At 41.3% G+C, this 16,203-nt stretch overlaps 1 protein-coding gene across 1 annotated transcript in view; it reads left to right on the top strand.

Moving 5' to 3' along the window:
- frem1b (Fras1 related extracellular matrix 1b) overlaps nucleotides 1-7,063 on the top strand; it is a 112,763-nt gene extending 105,700 nt beyond the window's left edge. The window contains exons 33-37 of the mRNA XM_085775261.1: nucleotides 1,434-1,481; nucleotides 1,639-1,785; nucleotides 3,256-3,374; nucleotides 4,226-4,311; nucleotides 6,735-7,063. Of these exons, the coding sequence (XP_085631387.1) occupies nucleotides 1,434-1,481; nucleotides 1,639-1,785; nucleotides 3,256-3,374; nucleotides 4,226-4,311; nucleotides 6,735-6,943 (609 nt within the window). The 3' untranslated portion in view covers nucleotides 6,944-7,063. The remainder of the gene's footprint in view (nucleotides 1-1,433; nucleotides 1,482-1,638; nucleotides 1,786-3,255; nucleotides 3,375-4,225; nucleotides 4,312-6,734) is intronic.
- Nucleotides 7,064-16,203: the final 9,140 nt, after the last annotated feature.

Below are 16,203 nucleotides of genomic sequence, written 5' to 3'. Positions count from 1 at the left end.
TATTCAGAGCTCATTTAATATATTCATGGTTCATTCAATATATTCAGAGTTTCATTCGATATATTCAAGGTTCATTCAATATATTCAGAGTTTCATTCAATATATTCAGAGTTCACTCAGTATATTCAGAGTTTCATTCAATATATTCAGAGTTCATTCAGTATATTCAGAGTTTCATTCAATATATACAGAGTTCATTCAATATATTCATGGTTCATTCAATATATTCAGTTTCATTCAATATATTCAGAGTTCATTCAATATATTCAGAGTTTCATTCAATATATTCAGAGTTCATTCAATATATTCAGAGTTCATTCAATATATTCAGAGTTTCATTCAATATATTCAGAGTTTATTCAATATATCCAGAGTTTCATTCAATATATTCAGAGTTTCATTCCATATATTCAGAGTTCATTCAATATATTCAGAGTTTATTCAATGTATTTAGAGTTTCATTCAATATATTCAGAGTTTCATTCCATATATTCAAGGTTCATTCAATATATTCAGTTTCATTCAATATATTCAGAGTTCATTCAATATATTCAGAGTTTCATTCAATATATTCAGAGTTTCATTCCATATATTCAGAGTTCATTCAATATATTCAGAGTTCATTCAATATATTCAGAGTTTATTCAATGTATTTAGAGTTTCATTCAATATATTCAGAGTTTCATCCCATATATTCAAGGTTCATTCAATATATTCAGTTTCATTCAATATATTCAGAGTTTCATTCCATATATTCAAGGTTCATTCAATATATTCAGTTTCATTCAATATATTCAGAGTTTCATTCCATATATTCAAGGTTCATTCAATATATTCAGTTTCATTCAATATATTCAGAGTTTCATTCCATATATTCAGAGTTCATTCAATATATTCAGAGTTCATTCAATATATTCAGAGTTTATTCAATGTATTTAGAGTTTCATTCAATATATTCAGAGTTTCATCCCATATATTCAAGGTTCATTCAATATATTCAGTTTCATTCAATATATTCAGAGTTTCATTCCATATATTCAAGGTTCATTCAATATATTCAGTTTCATTCAATATATTCAGAGTTCATTCAATATATTCAGAGTTTCATTCAATATATTCAGAGTTTCATTCCATATATTCAGAGTTCATTCAATATATTCAGAGTTTATTCAATGTATTTAGAGTTTCATTCAATATATTCAGAGTTTCATTCCATATATTCAAGGTTCATTCAATATATTCAGTTTCATTCAATATATTCAGAGTTTCATTCAATATATTCAAAGGTTCACTCAATATATTCAGAGTTTCATTCAATATATCCAAGGTTCATTCCATATAATCAAATATGAATTTCCTGAACGGCACGCCATAGTTACATAATATTTTATATATATATGTGTATATTATATATATTATATGTTCATATTCAGGTTCATCTGTCAGGAGAGAAGAGGAGGACGGAGGAGAAAGTCTGGACGGTGAGATTCACTCTCAGCTCCTTCACTGATTCATAAAAACACAGAGACACTGTGGTAACGTCCTTCCTCCTCTCTCCTTCTCCCTCCTCCTCCTCTTCCTCCTCCTCCTCCTCCTCCTCTTCCTCCTCCTCCTCCTCCTCCTCCTCCTCCTCCTCAGTTCCACAGTCTGACTCCTCTGCGGTTGGAGGAGTTGAGGTCCGGTCAGCGTGGGTGGAGCTGGTCGCCTCCTCACGGTCGCCTCCTGGAGGAGCAGCAGGTCGGAGACGCTCCTGCTCCCAGACACACAGAGCTGCTGCAGCACAAGGTTCACACACACACACACACACACACACACACACACACACACACACACACACATCCTTGTAAATCTATCTTTGTGAGGATCACAGAGTCATCAGTAGTTGGGTTTCCATCCACCTTTTCTTATGCGCATTTTGTGAAAATGCGCATAAATACTTGAATGGAAACGCCAGAAATTCGAATAAAGGCAGTAAATGCGCATAAAAGTTTATACGCTTGGAGGGGGGGGGATTTGTCAGCGTATCGATTAAAGGAAATGCGACTTTTTGTGATGGAAACAGATGATGTGAATTGAGGCAGAGTTTGTGGGTGAAGCTGCTGGACTTCACCCAGCGACGCCCCGGTGTCCCAGCTCTCCTCTCTGCACCGCAACACAAACGCTCCGTAACCCGTAATCTTTTGATGACGGTTAAGACTACACAAACACACGCCGTAACATCGTTATGTAACTTATTGATTTTTCACCGGCTTCGTATGTAAACAGATGCACATGGAGGAGAGGAGCATAACCAAAACAGCGGAAAAGCGAGCAGACTGTCACAGTTCCCTACTGTCTTTCTGTGTAAATATCTCATGTTACAACATGAAAACCTGCAGCTTATATTCAAGTGCGGCCTATATGTGTATTTTCTTTTAAAATGTAGCTGGTGCGGATTATACAGGTGCGTCTATAGTCTGGAAAGTACGTAAATTGTCCATGATGTTGAGTGTCAGCTGAGTGTCAACTGTTGGATACATTCACGCTCTCTTATGACGTAATCTCACGGCGCACCACTCCTCCTAATCGCAAAACACTAATGAATGGAAACGGTCATAAATTCGCTTTGCTTTTTGCGCATTTTCACAAAATCCGCTTTTAAATTCGATACGACTTGGATGGAAACCCAGCTATTGACATAATGTATTCCCTAGCCCCTTACCTTAACCTTAACCATCCAAAACAAATGCCTAAACTTAACCATCACTCTAAACCTAATTTAAACCTAATTATAACCTAAACTTAACCGTTACTCTAAACCTAATTTAAACCTAATTATAACCTAAACTTAACCGTCACTCTAAACCTAATTTAAACCTAATTATAACCTAACGTCTTAACCCTCAAACAGCCCTTGGAAACACTGAGGACCGGCCAAAATGTCCTCAGTCTGTTGGTTAAAAACTCGTTCCGGTCCTCACAACGTAGCATGTACAAGAACACACACACACACACACACACACACACACACACACACACACACACACACAGAAGAAGTTTGTCTGTTTTCCTTTTTTGACAGTGAACCTGAACCAGACCACTATTAATAGATACGTGTATGTGCCACTGTGTGTGTGTGTGTGTGTGTGTGTGTGTGTGTATGTGCCACTGTGTGTGTGTGTGTGTGTGTGTGTGTGTGTGTGTGTGTGTGTGTGTGTGTGTGTGTGTATGTGCCACTGTGTGTGTGTGTGTGTGTGTGTGTGTGTGTGTCCTCAGACGGGGAAGTCGGTCAGCAGCTCGTGTGCTGACGGTTGGACTCACTACAGGAGACGTTGTTACATCCTCAGCTCGTCGGTGGCCAGTTGGGCCAGCGCCGAGAGGACCTGCTCCCTGCTGTACGCACTAAACACACACATATACACACACAGACACACACATGCACATACACACACACACACACACACACACACACACATTTATGTTGTTCTTGTTGATTTGATTTGATTTGATTTGATTTGATTTGATTTGATTTGATTTGATTTGGATCCCCATTAGCTGATGTAGTTTACATCAACTATTCTTCCTGGGGTCCGATCAGTGTAACAATAAAAATAATAAGATAAAAATAAAAATACAATTCAGAAATACACAATCCAAACATAACAAAAGATTTACATAGACAACATACAGTATATAAAATCAACAGCATATAGTCAATAATCTAAACATCTAATCAGATATCAGATATAAGATATAGGGACACATGTGATTTTGTGAGGAATCATCACACATACAGTGTCAAAACACACACTCAGATACAGCGACACACACAGGAAATAGATCATTTATGGGTACATTACAACCTTTAGTGAGCTGTCATTAGGTGTTTCTTCACCTGTTTTTTGAAACTGACCTTGCTCTGGGTTTTAGAGATGTGACCCGGAAGAGAATTCCATTCAACAATGGCTCTGTAGAGCACTGTTTGTTGTTTGAAGTTTGTTTTTGCTTTTGGAACACAGTATTTACCACTAATTGCATGTCTGGTGGGATATGAGTGTGTATCAGCATGTGTATCAGCACTGAGTGTAAGTTGTTCATTGTTGTATTGTGACCTCAGTTCTGTCGTCTCCAAGTTTTTAAAAATTGACTAGTGTGTATCCAGTCTTTATCATCTGTGTGTGTGTGTGTGTTTTGTCTGATACTCACACTATCTGTTCTTCTCTCTCACACACACACACTGTGTCAGGTTTAACAGCAGTCTGACCAGCGTGAAGTCCAGGAGAGACATGACGTGGCTGTGGAAGTTTGCAGGGAAGAAGCCATTTTGGATCGGTGAGTGGTTGTTTCAGATTCTCTAGCACCACCACCGATCAACTCCTCATATTCAACATTTACTGTAATACACTGACCGTCCAAAAAATAAATTCACCACTGTGATTTAACTAAGCTAACAGGTCAGAGCTTCTCATTGGAGACTCAGAAGACTCATCCTGTGGTGGTGGAGAAGATGTTCATCTGTTTCAGAAGAGTCACATTATTGGCATCAAGCAGATAAAACATCTAGAGAGATGACTGAGACTAGAATAAACTTTATTCTCCCACAGGGGAAATTTGAGACTAGAACTGGGTTAAGAACTGTCCAACACATTATTAAAGACTGGAATACAATAGAATAGAATAGAATAGAATAAACTTTATTGTCCCACAGGGGAAATTTGTTGTGGACTCAAGTGCATGGTAAAAGCTGCCTTAATAAAATACATAAATGACAGTTTGAGACGTACATGTACACACACACTCATGACACACCCAGTTAGGGGTTAAAAAGATTAAAAAGTAAACAAACAAGCATCAGTTATTGCACATCTCCCAGATAAAAAATAAAAATAAAAACAAGAGTTAAGGCCTTCGCACACTGAGTCCGTTTTTTTCGTCCGAAATTGCCGCACGTCAAAAAATAAATTTGACCTCATGTTGTGTCGATCATGTTTACACACCGAGTCCCAAACTTTCGTCCGTCATTAAACTTTTCGGAACAGGTTCAATTTAATGCGTTTTTCGCATCCGTGAAAAGTCTTTTGACCAATCACATCAGCATTTCGAGGCTGGAGAGGGGGGGAGAGAGAGAGGGGGGGGGGGGGGGGGGGGGGAGAATCACCGCTGAGTGTCTGTGACTGTGTGTGTGTGCGCGCGCCAGCTGCTGTTCACGTGTGTGTGTGTGTGTGTGTGTGTGTGTCTGTGTGTGTGTGCGCCAGCCGCTGTTCAGGATCATGGAAATTGTCCGTCTTCTGTTTACTGTGTGAGCTAATAATCAATATCTATCCAACTGGACCACTGAAATCCTATAATAAACAGTTGAAGTGATGATGATTGTTCCACTGCTCATTAACAAGCAGCAGATCCCCTATTGGCTCCTCTCAGGATGGACACAATATTTAAAATTTTCTCTTTCATTTCTCTACAAGTGAGAGAACCACAAAGTGCATCATCACTGCGTGACGATTTTTGTCTCCCTCTCCGAAATTTGGAACACAAAATAAAAACGCATGCGAATAAAACGCAACGGACTCAGTGTGCAAGGAGCTTGCACGTTACGTTTTTTGTCGGATGACGGATACGAAAAACGCGTGCGAAAAAAACGGACTCAGTGTGCAAAGACCTTTATTGCTTCCCAGGCCTCAGCGTACACCATCTACAGAGCTGTTTAAAAGTTTGATGGAGGTGGGTACGAAAGAGAATTTAAAACGATTCAGTCTGCATTTAGGAAGTCTATACCTGCTACAGGAAGGCAAGAGCTCGTAGTTTTCTAGAAGGATGTGGGACGGGTCCGCGCCTGCCTGAGTACAGACAGGAAGGAGAGTGGGGAACCATCATGTGGTCCAATGTGACCACAGAGTCCAGACCTGAACCCACTGAGAGTCTCTGAGACATTAATGCAGCTCTGGACAGAAATAAATGTTGTGACATCAGAAGTTTATAGACCGAATCTCCTTGTTGTTTACATTCTACTTCCGGGTAGAAAACCAGCTGTAATTTGAATGAGATCAATAGTAACGAACGAGAGTTTAGCTATATATCATATTTTTCACACCCTATCACTGTTTAGACAAATCTGTCTAACAGCAGCAGCTAAGCTAACAGCAGTAGCTAAGCTAACAGCAGTAGCTAAGCTAACAGCAGGACGTCAGCTGTTAAAACCCTCCCGTTGTGGGACACGACATGAAACTACTCCAGTTAGCTCAGTCATGTTGGAACTCAGATATCCGCTGGAGAAAATATTTTTTCATGGAGCGTTTATTGAGTCACTGAGTTATTAAAGTTATACAGGTAGCTAACCGTTAGCCCGGCTAATCTATGATAACCATGACTAATTACAAAAATGTGCACACAGAAATAGTAATGTTTGTCCAATCATTGGTTTTATAAACTTTACAAACATCAGATTAGTCTAAACGGTGATATAGTGACATGAAAAATTAGATAAATATAGTGAAACTCTCGTCCGTCACTATTGTTCTCATGCTGGTTTTCTACCCGGAAGTAGTTGTAAACAAAAAGGAGATTCGTCCTATTGAACCGATGCCACAGTGAATGCAGTAATCAAAGCTAAAGTCGGTTCAATGAAATATTAGAGTGTGTGACTTTTTTTTGGACGGGCTGTGTATTACAGTAACACATCTGTTCTCATGAGTGATATGTCTAAGAACCCTCTGAGGAGACATGACCGTGTCCGTGTCCGTGTCCGTGTCCCTCAGGTCTGTCTGGAGGTCCTGGTCGCTGGATGTGGGCTGACGGTCGCTCCGTGTCCTTCTCCCGGCTGCGGGGGCCACCGTTGAGCCGCGGCGGCTCAGACGACGGCTCCGACTGCGTGCTGGTTGAAAACCCTCGGAGCTGGATTTCCACCAGCTGCTCCACGGAAACGCAACACACGTTCATCTGCTCGTCGCCGGCTCACACTCACTGAGACTCGTCATCAGCTGTGACTCCTAAAAACTCTTCCACTCGTATTTAATGTTACGCATCCATGCTGCTCTGTACATTAGGTTTCATACTTTTGTCATAATAAAGATTGCTGCGCAAACCATGGTGAGGGTCTTTCACTTGAACATTTTGAATATTTATGTTTCAAATTTAGTTTTTGATCAACCTGTTCATCCTACTGAATTATTTGATCTTTTTGTATTAATTTAGGTTGGTCTGTTTGTTCAGATTGTAAAATTCAGCAGAGCAGAAATGACTGGAGAGGCTGCAACCACCAATGTTTGTCCTTCACTCAGTTACTTACTTATCTGAAAAATATATATTCTAAACTTTTCTCCCTAACCAAATCTGGAGATAGAGTCATGTTATATTTTAATGAGTTGCAAGTTTTTAACAGCAGGGGGCAGCACAACATCACAGACACTTTAGTTGCTTTTATATCTTTTCCACAGTATTTCATTGTGCAGCTTTCCCAGAACCAAGGTATTTTACTTTATTTAGATAGGCCAACATGTCATTGCTGTATTATTTGGAAAATTAAAATGAAATCTAAAGGATGGAAGAAGGATGTTCAGCAAACTGTTGACTGTACAAGAGCTCACAATAAGGTGTTATAGCAGACAAGGACAGGGACGGTCACGGATCTTCACTCGGGGGCATCTGGAAGACGGGAAGCAGGTGAAGTATACGACAACATATCAGGTAAATCAGTGACTCACGTAATTAAAGATATTATAGTAAGGGTGCAAAGGATACAAACATCGGCAATGGTGTCAAACCAGTAAATTATTACCTGCTTAACTAAGCAGTCTATCATAAGTTGCATGAGAATCGTCTTTTCACCAAAAGAGATAATTATAAATTTGTTTTATATATGAGTTGTGGTATCTATGAGCTACAACATTAAGTTGTAAACTGAGCATGAAAGTGCATCATTGTAACTGTAGGAACTAATAAAGTCAATATGGTAGCTGTGGGGTAAGTTGAGCCATGTGGTCAAGGGTAAGTTGAGCCACCTACCACACACACTTACTATGTCCTATTAAATGGATGTTTATGATTACAGTTAGTAAATTCCACTAATTTCAAATGCAAGATATGTTTTATATATTTTATTATTGTAGATGTAGATACAGCTTGCAAAACATTTGTTGAAATAAAATCAGGTTTTTCTGAAAAAATACAACCACAAAACAGCCACTTTACTCTTAAGAACTCAACATTAGGCTACATCATTTCTTACACATTTTCTGCATCATCGTTATTCAGATATTTTTAAGAAATCAAACAATCAGTACAAATGCACTGAGGAATAGATTGTATTTTGTCAAGCCCAGCTTTGGAAAGCTCTGTAAAAAACATAGCATTGCTTTTACTGTTTATTCAGGAAGCACAGCTGAGCATTAAGCACTTTCACTTTAGTTCACTGATATCAAATTTTTATGCTGCAGAAAAATTAATAGTACATGATAACAACCACAGTGTTAACAATGAGAACATAATGGAAAAAAAGTAAAATAAAACAACTCACTAGTTGGCATGTCAGGCAAGACTGGTATACAGTAATAAACTCATTAACCCTAAACACATTAAAATGACAAAATAGAAAAAACTTACCTTTACTTTAGTCTGCCAAGGATATACAAAGTAAAAAAAACAACTGTAAAATGGTGGGGTGGCTCTACCAATGGAGCATTGCCCCTGTAGGCCTAATCTTTATTGCAGCGACCTGGGGTTGAATCTGACTTGTGGCCCTTTGCTGCATGTCATCCCCGTCTCTCTCCCCTCATTCCCTTTCTCTTATACTTTCTTATCATAATAAAGACATTAAAAGGAAAACAAAATATCTAAAAATAAATAAATAAATAAAAAACAGTAACATTTTCAAGTTAAAGTAACAATAAAAAAGAATAGCTATAAATGAAATCAAGCTACTGATACAAACCTCTTAATTTCATGGTCTTAATTAGGTTCAGTTTTTATCTGTGGATTTTCAAAGGGTAAGGAAACTACTGGTATCACATAAATATCAAACCATTAATTTAAGTACTTCCTTGCATGTGCATGTATCATTTGTTTTACAGCAGAACTTAACAGTCTCTTCCAACAACACACCCCTCCAGTTGCTGGTATATTTAAATGAGGTGGTTTTCAAAATGTGTTCAGAAAATCAACTGGTTGTCAAATGTTATTTTTCAATTCTGCACTTCCCTGGCCCAGTGCTTGGGTTTGCACATGACTACAACCTAATTTTCATACTTGATGTCATATGCAAGTGGTCCATTTATTGCAAATCCAAGGTAGAAGGACACTTTTTCTGTGCTGTAACTACGCATAGTTCCACTAATGCGAGCTGGACATACTGGGATTTTCAATTTCCCATAATTGGCGTATACTTGTTGTTGCTCAATGACTCCACTGACCCGATGAAGGCGGCTGATAATGGCTTTCTCCTTGAATATGTCTCCATTCCACCAAAGCTGTGCTAAGTTATCACGGGACATCTTCGGTATGAAATTCTCATCCAGTTGAGTTTTGGATACCAGCCTGCCAAGTTCTTGTCCCTTTCCTAGGTAGAGATGGGCAATAGTGCTTCTCTTTTGAAACGGCTTTGACAGACCCTTGTTGTATGACTTTCGTATTGCAGTCACAAATGACACCAGGGGCCTCATTTATCAAAGAGGGTGTAAAACTGCTACTAAAGTTTTGCGTACGGCGAAAAGACGAAAATGGCATACACCCAAAATATTTACACCTTTTTCAGATCAATCAAACTGTGCGTACGCACAACTCTCCGCAATTTCCCTTTGATAAATCACACCGGACCCAAGAATGGTGCACACGTGAACACACCTCTTACTCCGCCCCCGGAACGCCTATACAACTATATATGGTCAGCACGTGCATATTTAATTAGCCATGTGCTCTCTGTGGAGCGGCTACAAAGTGACAACAAAGTGACAACGGAGACATCGGGCGGAGGGCGGGAGAAAGAAGAGGAACTACATACACGGTGATATCAGGCAATAAATCAGTCAGAAAAATGATCTTGCATTTTAATAAGCTACAATAAAAACAAAAACCTCCCAAATCTCAACAAACAGGAGCAGAAAGGAGAATAATCTTATGTAATCTGCCCCTTTATCCCAGAAAATCTTCTTTTTTTTTTTTTAACACCTAGATGTTAAAACAATAAGCAGGATTTCCACGATAGTTACCATTACTTTGAACGCCTTTCCACTACACAGTTACAGCTCTACTGGACTCGGTTTAGGTCATTTTCCATTAGGCTACAGCTGAGTCCTTCACAGTTCCTCCTCAGGGCCGCGTTGTCTCACTCTTTATTCTCTCCTCTCATCAGCTCCAAACACACGTGCACCTCGTTAACTCAGGTGACAGAATAATAACAGTCTCAGTAGCTGCAGATCAGTGTGCGCTGCTGCCGATGTGTTTTTAAACTTGGCGAGTTTGATCCTTGTCAGACGTCACACTAGAGTGTGTAAAAGCAAAAAAGCAAAATCCTCAATCCGCTCTGTTTATCAATTAACATAGAGCCTAGTGTTATTATAGAGCGGGTTGGATTGCCAGCATCAAGGCCCACCACTACCACAATTGACCCTTCGCCAACTCCTCCCACAAACGGCTATTGTCCAATCCTACGTTAGCAACCGTAACTATAGGCCTGGCAAGCTTTCCGCAGTGAGTCATTACGTTTGCTTTTGTGGACACATTTTGAGACTAGGACGAAAAACATTTGTTTGTAGAGAAGGATGTTGTTGTTGCTGCTGCTACTACGGCGGTGGCGGCGGCGGCAGCAGCAATATAGAGATGTTCAGATACGAGCGGACTTTTTTTTCGACTTGAGCAAGTGTAAATATGGAGATAACCATATGTTCACCTCCGAAATGACAGCTGTACTTTTAGGGCTTTTACCTGGGCTGTTAGGTCTTTTACCTGGGCTTTTAGGGCTTTTACCTGGGCTGTTAGGTCTTTTACCTGGGCTTTTAGGCGAGGGATCCTCCAGGCAGGGACTGCTTTCACTGACTGATACAGCGGTGTGAGAAAAAAAAAACTGCAGCCAAAGCTGTATGTGGTTCACAATCGCCCAAAAACTTGCAGTTTGACAACGTTTCATGACCAGTGAGATGACCTAAGTCTTGGTGGGTTGATAGACGGTAAAATGACCAGTCCTTACTGCTGCTCTGTACATTGTCCAGTCGTGTCGTTGAACAGATGTTTTATCCTCCTGCACGAGTCACACGTCACTGAAAACTCTGAATGATCTTTGTGACTTCTTCTCTCTATTATCTCACAACAGTTTATCCAGAAATTTGCTGATATTTCCTTTGAAATCGATACCAAATACTGCCAGGAGAATGGCTGGGAGTGAAAGCTTGCCCGGCGTAGCAACAGTAACCAAGGGGGCGGGGCTTACGCGAAGGGTCAATTACTTTAAAAAAAATCCTCTGTGCTCTTCTAAATGTACTCCGCTCCTCTCTCCCTCTCACACTGCAGTTCTCTGACTCAGCAACGGTGTCGCCAATTCCTCCTGTTCCTCAGAAAAGGCTTAAATCACGGTACGCCAGGGTCAAAATGGGTGTAAATGTCTGCACTTTTTCCCGTCAGGTTTTGGTTTGATAAATCCCAAATTTGGCGGAGAAAATTGCGTATCATTGTGGATACACCTTTTTTTACGCCATTTTCCCCTCGTTTTGTGCGTACGCACTTTTCTCCGTAAGTAATTGTGGTAGTGGTGGACCGTTGATGCTGGCAATCCAACCCGCTCTATAATAACACTAGGCTCTATGTTAATTGATAAACAGAGCGGATTGAGGATTTTGCTTTTTTGATTAGGCTATGTGTGACGTCTGACAAGGATCAAACCATCCAAGTTTAAAAACACATCGACAGCAGCGCACACTGATCTGCAGCTACTGAGACTGTTATTATTCTGTCACCTGAGTTAACGAGGTGCACGTGTGTTTGGAGCTGACGAGAGAATAAAGAGTGAGACAACGCGGCCCTGAGGAGGAACTGTGAAGGACTCAGCTGTAATGGAAAATGACCTAAACCGAGTCCAGTAGAGCTGTAACTGTGTAGTGGAAAGGCGTGCAAAGTAATGGTAACTATCGTCCTGCTTCCTACATTGTTTTAACATCTAGGTAAAAAGAAAAAAAAAAAAAAGATTTTCTGGGATAAAGGGGCAGATTACATAAGATTCTTCTTCTTTCTGCTCCCTTTTGTTGAGATTTGGGAGGTTTTTGTTTTTATTGTAGCTTATTAAAATGCAAGATCATTTTTCTGACTGATTTATTGCCCCTATCTGCTTTCGGAGAAGCGGAGAAGTTCCGCTTCTTTCCCCCGCCCTCCGCCCGTTGTCTCCGTTGTCACTTTGTTGTCACAAAAGTTGCTGCGCCACAGAGAGCACATAGCTAATTAAATATGCACGTGCTGACCATATATAGTTGTATATAGGCGTTCCGGGGGTGGAGTAAGAGGTGTGTTCACGTGTGCACCATTCTTGGGTCCGGTGTGATTTATTGCGGAGAGTTGTGCGTACGCACAGTTTGATTGATCTGAAAAAGGTGTAAATATTTATGGTGTACGCCATTTTCGTCTTTTTGCCGTACGCAAATATTTAGTAGCAGTTTTACACCCTCTTTGATAAATGAGGCCCCTGGTCTGTGTTTTCTTGTGTAGGACTTGGCCAGAACAGTAGTAGAGCCAGGAAATATGGGTCTGGGAAGGGATACTGATGTCCAACTTCTTGTAGAGTTTTCAAAAGGAGAGCAGAGAGGTCCTTGTAACTCTTCACATATCTAGACTTTGGTTTTGAAATGTCGTGACCACGCGCCACCCTGGCAAGTTAAATTTCACAACCAAGGCTCTAACAAGTCTAGGCTTCAGGGCGGACACAGGTGCACATATTTCTATTACTAAAACCCTGGAGTCTGGTGGGAATTTGCTGCCATATCGCCCAATGTTTGACTCACTGGTTGCTTCACGGTCATCACCTGTAGCTCGGCCGGCGAGGCTTCCCGGGCAGACCGGCGTCCTGCTGCAGTGGCACCGTCGGCCACCAGCTCCAGCGTCCTGCGAGTATCGACCTCCGTCCGTCGTCACGCAGTCGTGGCTTTGTCAGTTCATTTGTGTTTAGACGAAACAATAACTAAACGATAAATCACTCTTGAGGTGAAACGTGTCCTTTCTCATCGTCAAGTTCCCTTGACTACTCAGCGGGGCTGCAGCCTCGTCTCCACGCGGCTCCCACAGCATCCCTTGCTCCTTCCGCTCACGTCAGACTTAAGCGGACAGGTAGCCAGGCAACCAATCAAAACATTACACAATATGGCTGCCCCTCCGTTCTAAACTACGAAAGTGATCGTAACATTCCTCGCCTCCATAAACAAGAAAGAAAAAGAAAAAACACACACTGGACAACATATAACAGATTCCTTTCTCTATTTTTCTTCCTTTTTTCCCTTTTTCTTCTCCACTGTCCTTAGACATTCACCTATAAATTTTCTTGCAAATTAGGTTCACTCAACTCTCACATAAAACATCAAAATCCTCCTTTCCTCCGGACAGGGCATCTACAAAGACGTTGTTCTTGCCTGCAATATGCTTCACTTGGAGATTGTATGGCTCAGTTAAACCTCAGTATTGCACAGCCTGGCACTAACCACTTCTGGAGCGCTCACTGACACATCTTCACAGTTTCCAACCTCACCAGCATCAGTCCAAACTGGCATGGCACAGCACACCGTCGCTACAGGACTCTTGTAAGCCTCAAGTACATTCACATGACACAGCCGTGTCTTCGACCTTCTATCTGGGGTGCTCACAATATAGTTTAACTCACCGACTCTCTTCAAAACCCTATATGGACCCATAAATCCTGGTTCCAGGGGTCCCTTTGGACCAGAGTTCAAAACTACAACGACATCCCCTGGGTCAAACTGTCTCACCACAGCTTTTCGGTCGTATCTGACTTTCAGGCGAACCTTGCTGGCAAACAGGTGCTTCCTAGCTGCCTCACCCGCTGACTGCAACTTGGCCCTGAAAGACGACACATAGCTCAAAACATCTCCAGGCTGCTTTGGGTCAACCACCTGTTCTGTCAAAAGATACTCATTTCCCCTCTCAGACTTTGGCAACGGCCCTACACAGTCAACCATTATGTGTGCAAATGGTTCCTCCTCCACAGGCAGAGGTTGTAGAGGAGCTACCGGTACTGCAACACTGGCAGAATCTCTTCACATCCTTCCGAATACTAGGCCAAAAGAAATGACGACAAATCTTGTCCATGGTTTTCTTGGAACCAAGGTGCCTACCAAGCCCAGACTCATGAGCTAGTCTCAACACCTCCTGTCTGTAACTCTGGGGCAAAACCACCTGTTCCAGGGTGGCCCAGTAGGCATCTGCAGGTCTAGTAGGGGGTCTCCACTTCCTACAAAGCACATCATCTCGAAGAAAATAGCACTTAGGCACTTCTCTAGCTTCCTGCACTGTCACTGCTAGTCTTAGTGCATGCTTTAACGAAGGGTCCTCCCGCTACGCTCCAGTGACTCGCTGTTCAGAGGGACCTCCTCAGTTCCTACTCTCAGTACTTGCTCCTCATTCTCAGCCCCCTCACTGGTGCCTTCTCTGGGATCCACTCCTTGCTGCCCCTGATCTCCCCTAACATTGTTCACTCTGTCCTCCTTAACAACTGTAACTGACGACGGGGAACTGTCATGCCCCTGGCTGAGCAGGGAGTCAGACAGGTCACTCAACATAGGATCCGCGAGCTCTGGCGGCACATTAGTTTCCTCCACTCTCTCGTTAGCCCGACAGGGTAACAAACCTACTGCTATGACTATAGGGATTATGGCAATGGGCTAATTTGACAAAATGTTGAACTATCCCTTTAACCTGAATCTGCCCCCCTCCCTCAGGGGTTCACGGCCCCACATCATCACTCTGGAGAAAGGCTCTGAGGGTCTGGGCTTCAGCATCGTCGGGGGGTTTGGGAGTCCACATGGAGACCTGCCCATCTACGTCAAGACCGTCTTCAGCAAGGTCAGGACCTCCGACAGCCACGCTAACAGTTTCCACCCACTCCAAGTGTTTGTGCTAAGCTACGCTAACAGCTCCTGAGCAGCTCCTATGCATTCATTTGTACTTCTCAGGTTCATCAAATATTCCTCTAGACAAATCAATATCAAACCTATACCTACCTTTGTATCATACATCTCGTAGACAGTTTTCAATAAGACACCGTGGAGCCCAGTTATGGAACAAAAATATGCATTTATTCACTAATTCTCTAAATTTACCCAGATTCAAATCGAGACTAAAAAATGCTCTGATCACAAAACATTGTTACATATGATACTGACTTTTTGTAAAACTTTGTAATCTGTTTTGTTTTTTGGTTCGTTTGTTCCTATTATTATGTGTTTATGTGTTTATGTATGTGTATATATACAGTATATGTGTATATATATATATGTATTTTTTTTCTCCTTTATTTCATTCTATTTTGTATTATTTTGTTCATAATGCTGTTCAAGATATATTAATGTTTCTTTTGTTTGTTTTGCTTTGTTATTTGTGCAATTGCTTTATAGGTGAGGTTTAAATATAAGCCCGTAATGTCTTTTTTTCAATTTAAATTTTTTAAAAAATTTTATTGTTGCTTTTATAATCGTGCAAATAAACATAAACACTATGATAGCAGGTGTGTGTGTGTGTGTGTGTGTGTGTGTGTGTGTTTCAGGGGGCGGCGGCGGTGGACGGGCGTCTGAAACGAGGCGATCAGATCCTGTCGGTGAACGGAGAGAGTCTGCAGGGAGTCACACACGAACAGGCCGTCGCCATTCTGACGAAACAAAGAGGAACTGTCACGCTGGATGTCCTGTCTTAACACACACACACACACACACACACACACACACACACACACAGAGAAGCTCCTGCGATGCTTTCATGTGTCTCACACACACTCTTGACTCTTGGATGGAGAAACTGAACTTCCCAAAATGCAAAAAAAAAAAAAAAGGAAACAGCATCAGACGGTGCCAACACACACACACACACACAGACACACACACAAAGACACTCTGCAGCACCTTTAACAGAGTTCGACAACCTCTGCTTCATTGAGATGGAAACCAAACCTGGTTATGCGAAATCCATATCAATCTGATGTATTGATCATTGATCGATCGTTTTGACCTCGGCTGCTCAGCTCGTTCTGAT

This window comes from Trachurus japonicus, chromosome 4, assembly GCF_045865225.1.
Source record: "Trachurus japonicus isolate A0001 chromosome 4, Traja_1.0".
NCBI classification, from domain to species: Eukaryota; Metazoa; Chordata; class Actinopteri; order Carangiformes; family Carangidae; genus Trachurus; species Trachurus japonicus.
This window is presented reverse-complemented; position numbering and strand designations above follow the sequence as displayed.